The 14,290-nt window shown below is 39.3% G+C and overlaps 1 protein-coding gene across 3 annotated transcripts in view; it reads right to left on the bottom strand.

Annotated features, from left to right (window-relative positions):
- The window catches only part of KHDRBS3 (KH RNA binding domain containing, signal transduction associated 3), a 186,559-nt gene that overhangs the window by 81,920 nt on the left and 90,349 nt on the right, over window positions 1-14,290 (bottom strand). For all 3 annotated transcript variants that reach the window (XR_009403285.1, XM_059395208.1, XM_059395209.1), the window contains exon 5: window positions 1,357-1,496. Coding sequence is in view for 2 of the 3 variants with exons in the window: in XM_059395208.1 (XP_059251191.1) it covers window positions 1,357-1,496 (140 nt within the window). In the remaining variant the exon portion in view is untranslated. The remainder of the gene's footprint in view (window positions 1-1,356; window positions 1,497-14,290) is intronic.

Genomic DNA, 14,290 nt, shown 5'->3' with positions numbered 1-14,290 from the left:
GTTTATTTTACATTGCAAGAACACCTGTTTGTAATTTGCTCTCTTTGACCATACACTGATCAACAACACTCAATAAGAAAACTGACTTTTATTTGTAATTTGCTCTCTTTGACCATACACTGATCAACAACACTCAATAAGAAAACTGACTTTTATTCTCCTAAATAAGTTGAAGATATAAAAGAATGCTATTTGAAATTATTTCATTCAAAATCGATCTGAAAAAATATATATGTAGTCACCAGTGAAAAATCTGTTACTTCTTTCTACTGAGTTCTTTTTGGATGCAAAGATTAAAAAATTAAAAATATTTTAAAATAAATCTGAGATACATCTCAATATATGGTTTTGCTTAAACTGTCTTATGAATTCATTAAAACATTTTTTATTTTTCATTATGTTCAGTTAGCTAACATAAAGCACATCATAAGCTTTTGTTGTAGTGTTCAACGATTCATTAGTTGTGTATAACACCCATGGCTCATCCCAACACATGCTCTCCTTAATACCCACCACCCGGTCACCCCACCTCTGCACGCCCCTCCCCTCCATAACCCTCACTTTGTTTCCAGGAGTCCAGTCTCTCTCACGGTTTGTCTTTCTCTCTGATTTCATTTTTCATATTAAAAGTAGTCATCAGTCCAAAGACAGAAAAAAAATTCTGTGTATCTGGACCAGCTGAGTTTTCAGATACCACAGAGCATTCACAGTGAATAAAATGACAACAGGCTTCTGGACACTCACTTGGTGCCTGACATGGTGCTCAACACCAGAGATGTGGCAAAGAACTGGCCTAATCCTGTACTCAATGGGGAAGGCACATGCTTCCAAGACTTCAATTTGCGTATCAATATTACTATTTTAAAACAAGCCTCATTTTTAAAAAATTTAAAAATTAATATTAGGGGCACTGAGTGGCTCAGTAGTTAGCCATCTGCTTATGCAACGGGTAATGATCCCGGTGTCCTGGGATGGAGTCCCGCACTGGGCTCCCTGCTCAGCAGGAAGCCTGCTTCTTCTTCTCCCACTCCCCCTGCTTGTGTTCCCTCTCTCACTGTGTCTCTGTCAAATCAATAAATAAAATCTTAAAAAAAAATTAATATTAGAGTGATAAATAAACTTGCCTATAGTCATCAGCCAGTAAGTGGTACAGGTTCTATTTAAACCCAGGAATATCTCACTCCAAGCAAAGTGAATCCCCTTAATTACAACATCATAATGTCTGAATATATTCTTGCAGGCTTTGTGAGGATATACTGATAGAGCTGTTTGACTATTAATAAAGGAGACATTAAAATGGTTGCCATGGTACCCTATTCTAATGACAAAAAAAGTAAGTCAATTAATAACACCTACCTGGTTATTGCTGGGGTGGGTACACCTCTTGTACGCAAGGTGGGTTTCCCTCGAACAACTGGTACATCCGCATTTTCTGAACCACCGTTCAAATATGTTAATTCTTGGAGCTGGGCTTGCCTGATTTCATCATTATAGTCCTACACAGAAGACAGAGGACAACATAACTCAGCTCATGTGAAAAATACAAAAGTATTTAGGACAAGAATAAAACAATTTTTAACAGAAGAAAGGGCAAGTAAATAGCTGAATTCATAAAATAAGATTTGAGACTGTTGAAATGAAAATGCATCAATAAATTGTTATAAAAAGGGGGGGGAGCGTATTTTTACCAAACTATAATTTTCTACAATCAGCCATTATTCCTTCTGCTGGGCCTACTTTCCAAGTAAGATACTTATAAGCAAATTAAAATACCATATACAGACACACGGCACTGTTATTTACAACTCAGTTCAACTAGTAGTTACTGCGATCTGTGAAGGACCACTAAAAGAGCTAGAGGAGGAAGCCTGGTTCCCTACAGCCAAGGAGCACACAATCTAACAGAGGAGGAGGACATACATACAACAGGATAGCTTTACTGAAATTAAAAACCACGCGTACACGTTCTTCTTGTACATTTCCATTTGGATATTATACTAGAAAAACGCACCATTTTCAAAGCTGAATATATCTTATTCTTGGAGACTTGCTCTTCTTTATCTTACGACTGTTTAAATATTCAACTGAAAAACCCAGGGAGCCATCCTTGAGTACTCCTTTCCTGAATATCTCCAACCCCACTCAAGAATCATCAAGAAGTGTGATCTGTTTTACAATAAAACGAAAGTTCAGGTCTAAACTGTCAAAAAGGAAAGTCTTGTAACTCAGCTGTAGGCAAGAAGAGCAGGTTCCCAAAAGAAGTATCATCTAAGGATGAGTGTGAACTAACTACCAGAAGAGGGGCAGTACAGTACTATAGCTGGAGGTAAAAGCACATTTTAAGACCTAAAGAAATGGTGTCCAGGGAACATAAAGAAGTGCCATACGGCTGAATTACAAGATCAACTTGGGGTGTGTTTTTTTGGGGAGGGGGGTTGGGCTCAAAGTGGAAAGGAAAGCAGAAAGCAAATTAAACAAAGTCTTCAGTCATTTTAAATATAACTTTAAAGGTTTAAAATTAAGGGTACTAAAAGGCACTTTAGAGTTTTAAGGAAGAAAGTTGCATATCTAGGTTTGTGTTTTAGAAATATTATGAACAATCGGATGCTATCAAATTAGGTAACTAAGATGACAGAAAGACACAGATGAATTTCTATAAAGACACAAATTACCAAAACTGACTGAAGAAGAAATGGGAAATCTGACAGATAAGCCAAGAGACTAAATTAGTACTCATTAAGTGTCCTGCAATGAGAAGCCTAGGCCCACAAAACTTTAATGATGAATTCTACAAATAATTAATAAAGAATTAATGCTAATCCTTCACAAACTTCCAGAAAAATGAAAGAAGAGGGAGTACTTCCTCACTGTTTCTATAAAGCCAGTACTGTCAGGGACCACAACAGACAAAGACATTGCAAGAAAAGAAACCTATAAATGAATATCCTTATGAACACAGAAACAAAGGCTCTCAAAAAAATTAGGAAGCCAAATCCAACAGCATAAACAAAATTAAAGGGGGAAATATACACAAGAATAAGTAAAACTTATTCCAGAATTGCTAGTTGCCTTAATATAAAAAAAATCAATTAATATAACAGCATAAAAACAGAATAAGGAACAAAAAAACGATTATTTTAATACAAAGAAACCAAATCACTTGTGAGAAGAATCCAATACTTTAATGATACAAACACTCAACAACTAAGAAATCCCAGAGTTAACACTGTATTTAATAGTAAAAATGTAGAAGAATCATCCTGAGATGAGGAACAAGATAAGGATGTCTACTCTCACCCCTTCTATCCAACATCACACTTGAGGTTCTAGTCGGGACAATAATGTAAGAAACAAATAAATAGCGTTCAGATCGAAGGGGAGAACTAAACAAACCTTTATTCATAGATGGGATAACCCTGTATATAGAAATCAAAAGAATCCACAAAAACATTATTAAATAATCACATTACAAAAGGTTTCAGGATATAATGAGATCAATATACCAAAATCAATTTTATTTCTTTATGAACAAAACAAAAATAAAATTAAGACAATAATTCCACTTAAAGTATCATAAAGAACAGCATAGGAATACATTAACAAAATAAGAGCAAAATTTGTATACTGTACAACAAAATACTATTGGAAGAAATTTTTTAAAATCTAAGTAAATGGAAACATACCCAATGTTCATGGATAGGAGGACCTAATATTGTTATGATGACAATATCTCTACCTTACTGTCCCACCTCCCAGACTGATCTACAGAGATGAGGAAATCCCTATCAAAATCCCAACTGGCTTCTTTGTTAAAATTTCTATGAAAATCCAAGGGACCTAGTATATCCAGCATATCCAGTATATCCAGCATAATTTTAAGAAAAAAGAACAAAATTGGAGGACTAATATAATCCCATTTCAAAACTTACCACAAAGCCATAGTAACAAAGACTGTGCAGTACTGGCTTAAAGGGTAGACATAAAGATCAGTGAAATAGAATTGGGGGCCCAGAAATAAGTTACTATAGATTGATGTTCAAACACTCTCTTTAACAAGTGATACTATAGTAATAAGAACACTGAAGATAATGGAAGTCTTACACCTTGCTGGCGGCAATGAAAACTGGTCCAGCCACTTGGAAAAACCAGTTAGCACTACCTCAAAAATACTTTTTTTTTTTTTCCTTAAAGATTTTATTTATTTATTTGACAGAGGGAGAGAGAAAGAGAGAGAGAGAGAGAGAGAGATCAATCACAAGTAGGCAGAGAGGCAGGCAGAGAGAGAGAGGGAAGCAGGATCCCCGCGGGACCATCCTGCTCCATCCCAGGACCCTGAGATAATGACCTGAGCTGAAGGCAGAGGCTTAACCCACTGAGTGACTCAGGCGCCCCTCAAAAATGTTTAACACAGAGCTACCATGAAACCTAATAATTCCACTTTGGGGTCAGACCCAAGAAAGTGAGAACATACATCCCTCCAAAAATCAGTACACAAATGTTCACAGCAGCATTCTTGATAATAGCCAGAAAGTACAAATAATCCCAACCGAAGTCCTTGACTAATAAAGAATGGACAAATAAAACATAGCATATCCATACAATGGAATATCACCCAGCAATGAAAAGCAGCTTCAATGTACCTTGAAAAGAGTACGCTGAATGAAAGAACGCAGGACAAAAGACTACACATACTGTTCCGTTTTACACAAAATGTCAAAAACAGGTAAGTCCACAGAGACAGATTACTGGTGGTATGAGACAGAGAGCTGAGGGACAGCAGGGGACTGGAATGGGCACTGCTTGCTCAAAGGTATGGGGTTGCTCTGAGGAATGATGAAAATCTAAAACATTGTAGTGATGGCTCCGTAACTGTGAGAGCACAACAATCCAGTGAACTCTGTGCGTTTAATGGGTGAACTGTAGGGTATGTGAATTTTATCTCCATAAAGGCTGCGTAAAATGCAAAAAAGTGAGTGAGTGGTTGACTAGGGAGGAAGAAGAATAGGAAGTCACTGTTCATTACAAGGTTTACTTGGGGGTAATAAAAATAGTCTTGGGTTATGGTGACAGCCACAGAACTCTATGAATACACGAAAAGCCACTGAATTATATACGTTATAGGAGTGAATTTTATGTGATGTGATTTAGATCTCCATAAAGATATTACATGGAAAAAAGCACACCAGAGGCAGAAATCCCAGATGGAAGCTCATAATTCCAGTATGTGGTAAGGACAACCTGGAGTACAGAAGTGGCAGGCAGGATGAAGAAAGGTAGTTTTGGTGTTTTTTATAATGTTTAATTTTTCATAGAAATGGTAATATCCTAGATGGCAGAGGTATATCAGCAAAGTCAAGAATGTCAGTGGACATCTGGAAAATAAGAGGGATAAGTAACAATGGTATCATGTTGTAATCAGTTTGGTACAGGTTGACTCCGCACTGGCTTATGACACATTAATTCTGAGAAGTCCTGTAAAAATCAGATATAAAAACTAGAAATTTAGAAGTTAAAGATATGGATACAGAAGTAGACAAGGAAGGGTTACTCAGGTGCTACACAGCACTGAGCAGGTGCTGTCGTCAAGGCGGGCCTGTGGCTGGCCCCCAGAAGATAACCTCGAAGCCCAGAGAGGGGACCGCCTGCTAAGAGATTCTGTATGCGTGGGTTTGAGGCCAAGTGGTGCAGTGGGGCCAACCAAGTCTGCCCTAGCGATGGGATCAGTGGGGAACCTTTGTTTTGGCTCAGGAAGTGGCGTGGTGGTGCTGGACTGGGCGCAGCTGAGTTCAGACCAGGGGCGCCGTATGCGTACGTGATGGATCCCCAATAAAAATCGTGCAGTTGGGGTGCCTAGGTGGCTCAATGGGTTAAGCCTCTGCCTTTGGCTCAGGTCATGATCTCAGAGTCCTGGGATATTGAGCCCCACACTGGGCTCTCTGCTTGGTGCGGAGCCTGCTTCCCCCTCTCTCTGCCTGCCTCTCAGCCTACTTGTGATCTCTGTCTCTGTCAAATAAATAAATAATATCTTAAAAAAAAATAAAATAAAAACCATGCACGCCATGGCGCAGGGGAGCCTCACTAGTTGTTGTGTGTGTTGTCGCGCATCACTGCTGGAAGAATCAAACATGTTCCTGCGGAATTCCCCGCAAAGGGACCCTTGGAAGCCCAGGCCAGACTTTTCCCTGTGCTCCTTTTCTGATTTTGATCTGTATCCTTTTGTGGAAATAATCCATAATCACAGTGTATAACCAATTGTCTGAGTCCTATGGGTCCTTCTAGAGAATTAATGAGCTTTTGCGGGGACCTCTAGCAAGAAATCATCTGTGTACAAATGTCAGCAATAAGCAGGATTGTTTGGGACATGTTACTGGAGCAGGAGAAGGGCTCTGGACAGCTATGCACGGTAACAGAAGAAAAGCCACCCAGGGGAGATGGATAAGGGGAGGCAAGCACCTGAGAGGGACACGGAGTTCAGCCTAGCATGAAAAACACAGGAAGTGAATGCTGCATCCCATGGGATCCCACAGGATCCAAGAGTAAAGCCAATACTGACTTCAGCAAGGGTAGTTTTGGGAAGGGCGGAGCTGGAATCCATCTCAGGGGAAGGGAGAGGGAGGGGGAGAAAGTCACAGACACAGAGCAGGCAGGCAGGTTCTCCAGCTGTGTGGCTCCATGAAGAGGAAGAGGAGGGACTGCCCCTGGAGTGAGGAATGGAGGCTCTCACGATACAAGTGTGAATAAAAGATTCAGGGGCAACAGTTTCCTGAATTATTTAGAGTTTAAAATACGAAATAGACTTCATACACTTATTAAAAAAAAAAATCTGCTATCTCTTCCTTACTTTTCCAAAAGCAGAGTATAAAAAATGACTTGAATTCTGTAGTGGAAGGCACTGTGGAATAGGAAAAGTAGTGTGAACATCAGTCGAAAAGAAAGTCCAGAAAAGGCTGAAACCATAAGAAGCAAACACTTGCAGAGGCAAATTCAACCTGCCATGATTAGTGGGACGGGCACACGAACAGGCGTCTAGTTTTCTGGCAGACGGAGGTTCTTTCTCTAACTTATTTAGGGCACTATGATCTCAAAAGACTCATTTCAATCTATCATCATTTCACCCTCTCTAAAATAAGCCTTTTAATATGCTCCTTACCATTTTACTAAAAATGTGTGAAGATTCATAAATTATTTGTAAAGCACATGCTAAATAAAATGTGGAAATGTGCTACATAAATGCTAAATATTTGCCCTGTTGGAAAGTGCAAAGAGGTGTGACACAAAACTGTATGTGGTTCCAAAATAGGTTCATGGGAAAAGAACACAGCATCCAAAAATGCCATTAAAAATTTTAAACGGAAAAAGAAACTGCTCTAAGGGATTACAATGGTGTCACAAAAATTAGAATGAAAGCCCATTTAGACATCACCTTTGTAAAGATACATTCTCAAAAAGACAGACTGTGTAGTCAGAAACAAATTATGGAATTTGAGTCAACACATCTGGGTTAAGCCTGAATTTAATGAACTGGACTCATCACATTTGTGATGTAAGACAACTTTTTAAAATTTTAGGGAACTGTTTCTGTCAGATAGGACTATTGATAAAAATCACTGTAGTTATAGTTTTCTTGGTCTGTAATATGATGATTTGAAATCAAGCGAGAAACCAAGTGACATATATTAGCACACAGACTAAATGATAATTCTACATTTTAAACTAGTCATTAGTAAATTAACATTTTAACTTCCTATCAGAAAAGTGAAAATATTATCACACTAATTCAAACATGTCATCAATTGTGAAGAGTGGAAAAGTGATCAGAATTCTAATTACACAGGTACACGTGGGATTTTCCTGTCCAGTAAATTCAGAACATACTTAGATGTGTTAGCCTAGAGAATGGGAAAAAAACTTTTTAAATGAAATAATTAAAAATAATTCATTAAAATTTAGTGGATACTCAGCTACGAATGTTCTCTTCAGATATATCTGCCCAAATACACCAATGATTATGTCAAAGACTAATCGTGGGGTCAAAGTCTATATTATAATCTACAGAAATAACATAAATGCTCATTATTTGAAGACTGAATACATACTTCTAGAACATGTATATGATGAAATATGCAGACACCAAAAAGAATGAAGGGAAATTTTATACATCCTCATATGGTCAGAGGTCCAAAATACTCTTTAAGATTTCTAAAAATAAATGTTATGAGAGAATATAGGACTTGTGATATAGCTAAACATGAAGCTTAGTAAAACCTTTCCATAAAAAGCAACAATAAAAGCTGACCACACAGTTAAAATCAACCATTTCAGGGGCACCTGGGTGGATCAGTTGTTAAGCATCTGCCTTCAGCTCAGGTCATGGTCCCAGGGTCCTGGGATCAAGCCCTGCATCAGGCTCCCTGCTCGATGGGAAGCCTGCTTCTCCCTCTCCTACTCCCCTGCTTATGTTCCCTCTCTTGCTGTCTCTCTCTCTCTCTCTCTCGCTGTCAAATAAATAAATAAATAAAATCTTTGAAAAACCAATTATATCTTAAAACAAAAACAAAAACAAAAACAAACCATTTCCTGAACTCTGGGAACTGACTGAAGTTGCATAAGAAAGTGAAAACACAGTAACTTTATTAGTGTCAGGTACAAAACGTGGGAGTCTGGCATTGTTTCTGGGGAGGCTGCCATCCCTCTTCCCCACTCCAGATGACGTGTCAGTTCCACTGCTAGGGAAGGGCATGAAAACCAATAGTTTGCTGCAGGAGGAAGTTCACTTAATTTGGAACAAAGTGTGGGAAAAAAAACAAAACAAAACATGCCCAACAGCACTGTCAATATCAGTAATAATTCTGGTAGCAAATACATAAAATTCCAGTGAATTAGCAAGCCTAATATTCAGGTTTGGGGTGGGGCAAGCAACAGACTGGAGGACTACCCAGAAACTTAACAGTCATGGAGAGTCCTGATGTGTTCTCTGTACATCTCTGCTGAATATAAGGCCTGAAGAGAACGTAAAGCTCCCCCCCACCCCCCCATCCCTTCCCAACAATGACTCTAGGCATGTGTAAAGGACATACAGGGATCAAGACCTCAAGTCACAAGTCAAGACTAGGGCAGCTGTGACAACTGACCAGCCTATGGGTGCTCCCCCCAGTTCCATCAGCAGAGGCTGGAATCCTTATCAACACATGCATGTTAGCACGGCCTTTGATTAACCGCGAGTGATGCTGATGCCGAGGGCACAGCCAGTGGCCCAGGTTAGAATACAAGTGAGGTGAAAAATGAACCAAGCCATAAACCATGAAGTAGACAGGCTGCACATTTAGTCCAAATAAATCACTAGAAACGAAGGGAAAAAAACCCACAACAACAACCCTGGAGACTAAAATGAATCAGAATGCAAATGTGCTATAATATGTTATCTGAAGTGTGGAGTTTTCACGAAAAGAAAAGTTAAGAGACATGCAAAGAAACAAGAAAATGTGACCCATATACAGAGAAAGCAAGCAAGCAAGCAAGTAAGCAGGCGAGCAGTAGGAAGAAGCTGTCTTGGAGAGGGTCCAAGATGTTGGGGGGAAAAAAGAGAGAGAGAGAGAGAGAAAGATTAAAAGAAAAAAAAAAAAAAGAGAGAGAAAGTACAGCAACTACAATGAAATTTAACCAAAGGAGTTTAACAACAGATTTGAGATGGCAAAAGAATGAGTCTACAAACTTGATAAGCCAGTTAAAGTTACCCAGTCAGGAACCCAGAGAAGGAAGGATGAAGAGAAAGGAGCCTCAGAGATGTGTCAAACACCGTCAAGCGCACCAGCACACGAGTCAGGGGACTCCAGGACTGATGGGAGCAGAGGAGAAAGAAAAAGGCAAAAAATTCTAAAGAAACAATGGCTGAAAATGTTCCACATTTCAAGAAAAATGTAAACTTATGGATCCACAAAGCTTAATGAGTAAGAAGGATAAGCATACACAATTACAGTCCAATTAATGAAAATGAAAGACAAAATGTTGGCAGCAGCAAGAGAAAAGCAACAGATCATGTACCAAACAACAAAATTATTAAGGACTCTTCTCATCAAAAATAACAAAGTCCAAAAAGTACAGACTGGTGGTCTCTACCACCTGAAAGAAAAAACTGTCAGCCAGGAATTATATAAACTATCTTTTAGAGGACAGGGGAAATAAAGACATTCTGAGAAAAAAAAAAAAACAACAATTTTGGAAGGTAGCAGATCAAGGTTACAAGAAAGACTAAAGGAAGTCCTTTGGGCTGAAAAGGGGTAGTACCATATGGCGACTCTATCCACAGGAAGTAACGAAGGGCACCAGAAATAGTAAATGTGTGGGTTAATACAAAGGTTATGGAAATATTGCTCTACTAGCCAATATCCCTCTTGATTATAGATGTAAAGATCTTTAATAAACTACTAGCAAATCAATCCTAGCAACATGTAATATGACCAAGTGGGATTTCAGTTGGGAATGCAAGGTTGGCTTAACAACTGAAAACCAACTAATGCCATACACTATTATTTAAAAAAAAAAAAAAAAAAAGAGGGGGGGGGGATAAATCACATGATCATTTCAACGGGCAGAAAAAACAACTCGCAAAATCCAGCACTCAGCCACAATAATATTCTCAAGACCCAGGAACAGGAGAGAACTTCCTCCACAAGGTAAAGGGCAGCAAGGGAAAGCTTACAGCTGGCGTCATATTTAATGGTGAAAGACTAAGAGCAACAAGCAAAGATGTTCCACCTTCACCATTCCTACTCAACAACGCATCCAAAGTTCTAGTCAGTGTGATGGGGGAAGAATAAAATAAAAAACTAACGGCATTAAGATTTCAACCGAAGAAATACAACTTACTTTTTCCACAGATAACATGATTCTGTATGTAGAAAATCCTAATGATTCTATAAAAGCCAAAGCAACAGACCAATATAATCACAAGGCTTTTATACACTGATTATCAACTGCATTTTATACACTGATTATCAACTGCATTTCCATATCCTGGTAACCATCTGAAAATGAAATTTTTTTAAAGATTTATTTACTTATTTGAGAGAAAGTGTTAAAGGGAACACGTGCGGGAGGGGCAGCGGGAGAGGGAGAGACAATCTCCAGCAGACTCCCTCACAAGCCTGGTACCTGATGTGAGGCTTGATCCCAGGACCCTGATATCCTAACCGGAGCTGAAACCAAGAGTCAGATGCTCAAACAATGCACCACCCTGGTGCCCCTGAACATGACATTTTTTTTTTTAAGATTTTGTTTGACCTAGAGAGAGAGGTCATAAGTAGACAGAGAGGCAGGCAGAGAGAGAAGTGGGCTCCCTGCTGAGCAGAGAGCCTGACACAGAGCTTGATCCCAGGACCCTGAGATCATGACCTGAGCCGAAGGCAGAGACACAACCCACTGAGCCAAACAGGCGCCCCGAACATGAAATTTTGAAAGCCCCATTCACAACAGCATCGACAAGTATAGAATACTTAGAAATAAATTTAATGAAAGAAGTCTAAGACTGGCACCTCGAAAACTATAAAATACTGTGGAAGGAAACAAAAAATATCTGTTAAATAGACACTTCACAGTCATGGTCGAGAAAACTAAGTATTAAGATGGAAATTATCCCCAAACTGAGCTACAGATTCAATCCTCTATCAAAACCTTTGGAGGTTTCTGTTTGTTTGTTTGTTTTGCAGAAATTGACAAGCCAATCCAAAATACATGTAGAAATGCATAGGAACTGGAATAGCCACAACAATTTTGAGATAAAACTTTTTCTTTAAAAAAGCATCAATAACCTGGATTTGAACCCAAATTGCTAGAAGGCTAAAGTAATTAAGAGCATGACACTGGCATAAGGACAGGCATATAAATCAATGGAACAAACTGAGAATGCGGAAACAAATCCAGAGATCTTTCAGTGGATTTTCAACAACGGTGTTGCAGTTCAACAGGAAAAGGACTGCCTTTTCAACATACGGTGCTGGGATAACCAGCCGGATATCAACACAGAAAAAGAAAGACCCAGATCCTAACTTCATACCATACATAAAAATTAACCTGAAATTGATCATAGGCTTAAATGAAATAACTAATACTAAAAATATTAAGAAAACACAGCAGAAAATTTTTGTGACTCTGGGTTGAGCAGAGTTCTCCTGGTCAGCCCAGGTTCAAGGGGAGAGAAGTCAGATCCATGTCCTGGGGGAGAAGGCTAAAGGGGATGGTGTGGGACGTCCTGTGGCAGCCCCCATGGCTAGGTCAGCACTCCCTAGTCCACACTGAATGACCACTAAGACATTAAACTTCTTAGTCTTGTCAGAGTAGCTTATATGAACAGAGTAGTTTGTATGAACATGTGATTCTTACCTGTCCTCCCATTATATAGACTCTAAAGGGGCAGAAAAAAAGAATTATTACTTCCCATGTATCTATCACATAGGAAGTACTAAAAACTTTGTTTCTACACTGAATGAACAGGGGAACCTGGTTGGCAGGGTTGGTTAAGCTTCTGACTCTTGACTTGGCGCAAGTCATGATCTCAGAGTTGTGAGACTAAGCCCTGTGAGACTGGAGCCTGCTTAAGATCCTCTCTCTCGAGGCATCTGGGCGGCTTAGTCAGTAGGTGGGTGTGTGCCTTCAGCTCAGGTCCTGATCCCAGGGTCCTGGGACTGAGCCCCACGTCAGACTCCCTGCTCCATGGGGAGCCTGCTTCTCCCTCTCCCACTCCCTCTGCCTAGTGTTCCCCCTCTCATTGTCTCTCTCTGTCAAATAAATAAATAAAATCTTTGAAAAAAATTCTCTCCCTCACCTTCTCTCTCCTTCCTCTCTAAAAAATAAAACTAAATAAAAAAGTAAATGAATAAATGGATCTTCATATTGGCCTTAGGAAATTAAGGAAGTTGAACCATTTTCAGCTCCCAAGTAAAATAACTTATAGGATCCATGTCTCACCTTTTCCAAGGCAATCATGACTTAAAATATCCTTTCCCTATAAATTCAACAGTTTTCCTCACAGATAATATAGTCTTGATGCATGTGCTGTGTATGTACACACCTGTGTATATAAGCCAACCCACTAGACCAGCCTGGGATTGCTGAACTCAGTCCTACCTCAGGCAACTGTCTGGCAATAGGACAGCTTCTCTATATAAATTGTCTAAAGAACCAAAGTGTTCAATGTCTGTTTTTTTTTCTTTTGTTTTAAATCTAGTACATGTAAATTATATAAAAAACCTAAATTAACTTTCCTAATAGAGGTATGGGTACGTTCTCTTTAAGTTTTCACATTCTTAGCAATGCCAAAGTGTCTGGGAAGGGTTAAAACAGAAGAACAATTGTTATATTAACAAAGCATAAGGGGCACCTGGGTGGCTCAGTCAGTTAGGCCTCTGCCTTCAGCTCAGATCATGATCTCAAGGTCCTGGGACCGAGCCCTGCATCAGTTCTCTGCTCAACAGGGAGCCTACTTCTCTCTACCCCTCTGTGATCTCTCACTCTCTCAAATAAATAAAAGTCCTAAAAAGAAAAACAAAAAATAAACAAGAAAACAAAGCATAAAACACTTGGCAGAAGCCAGCTAACTGTCAGCATGGTGCCTTTCTTCTCTGTGCTCCTTATGCGTACGTCTGTAGTTATGCTGACCATGCTATACTGAGATCACTGGCTTAGGCTTCTGTCTTCCCCTATACTGCATTGCCCTGGAGAGGATGCATCGGTCTTTTATTTATGTCTGCTGGTCCAACACCACACACAGCGCTTGCTGCAAACTAGTATGTTTATTTTGGAGAACAATGGATTTGTAGGTGATTTTATTTTATTTTAAGATTTTATTTATTTATTTGACAGACAGAGATCACAAGCAGGCAGAGAGGCAGGCAGAGAGAGAGGAGGAAGCAGGCTCCCTGCTGAGCAGAGAGCCCGATGCGGGACTCGATCCCAGGACCCTGAGATCATGACCTGAGCCGAAGGCAGCGGCTTAACCCACTGAGCCACCCAGGCGCCCCTTGTAGGTGATTTTAGTGTCACAAAAAGGCTTAGGATGTGTGAGTTCTAAAACTTGAACTAGTGCTTACGCTCTTCAACTTTCTTGGCTGTGTAGCCTTACCAGTATTATCTAATCTCTTTAAAAATACCTTGCCTCATTTATAAAGAAAGAAAAACGCCAATTCCCAGGGACAATTTTAACAAATAAAATGCTGTGTAAATAATACTTACTGGTAAGCATTACCAAGGATTAAAATAAAGGAAGACCTTTTAAAGTATAAATTAACTATCAAGG

Source organism: Mustela nigripes, chromosome 3 (genome assembly GCF_022355385.1).
Source record: "Mustela nigripes isolate SB6536 chromosome 3, MUSNIG.SB6536, whole genome shotgun sequence".
Taxonomy (NCBI): Eukaryota; Metazoa; Chordata; class Mammalia; order Carnivora; family Mustelidae; genus Mustela; species Mustela nigripes.
This window is presented reverse-complemented; position numbering and strand designations above follow the sequence as displayed.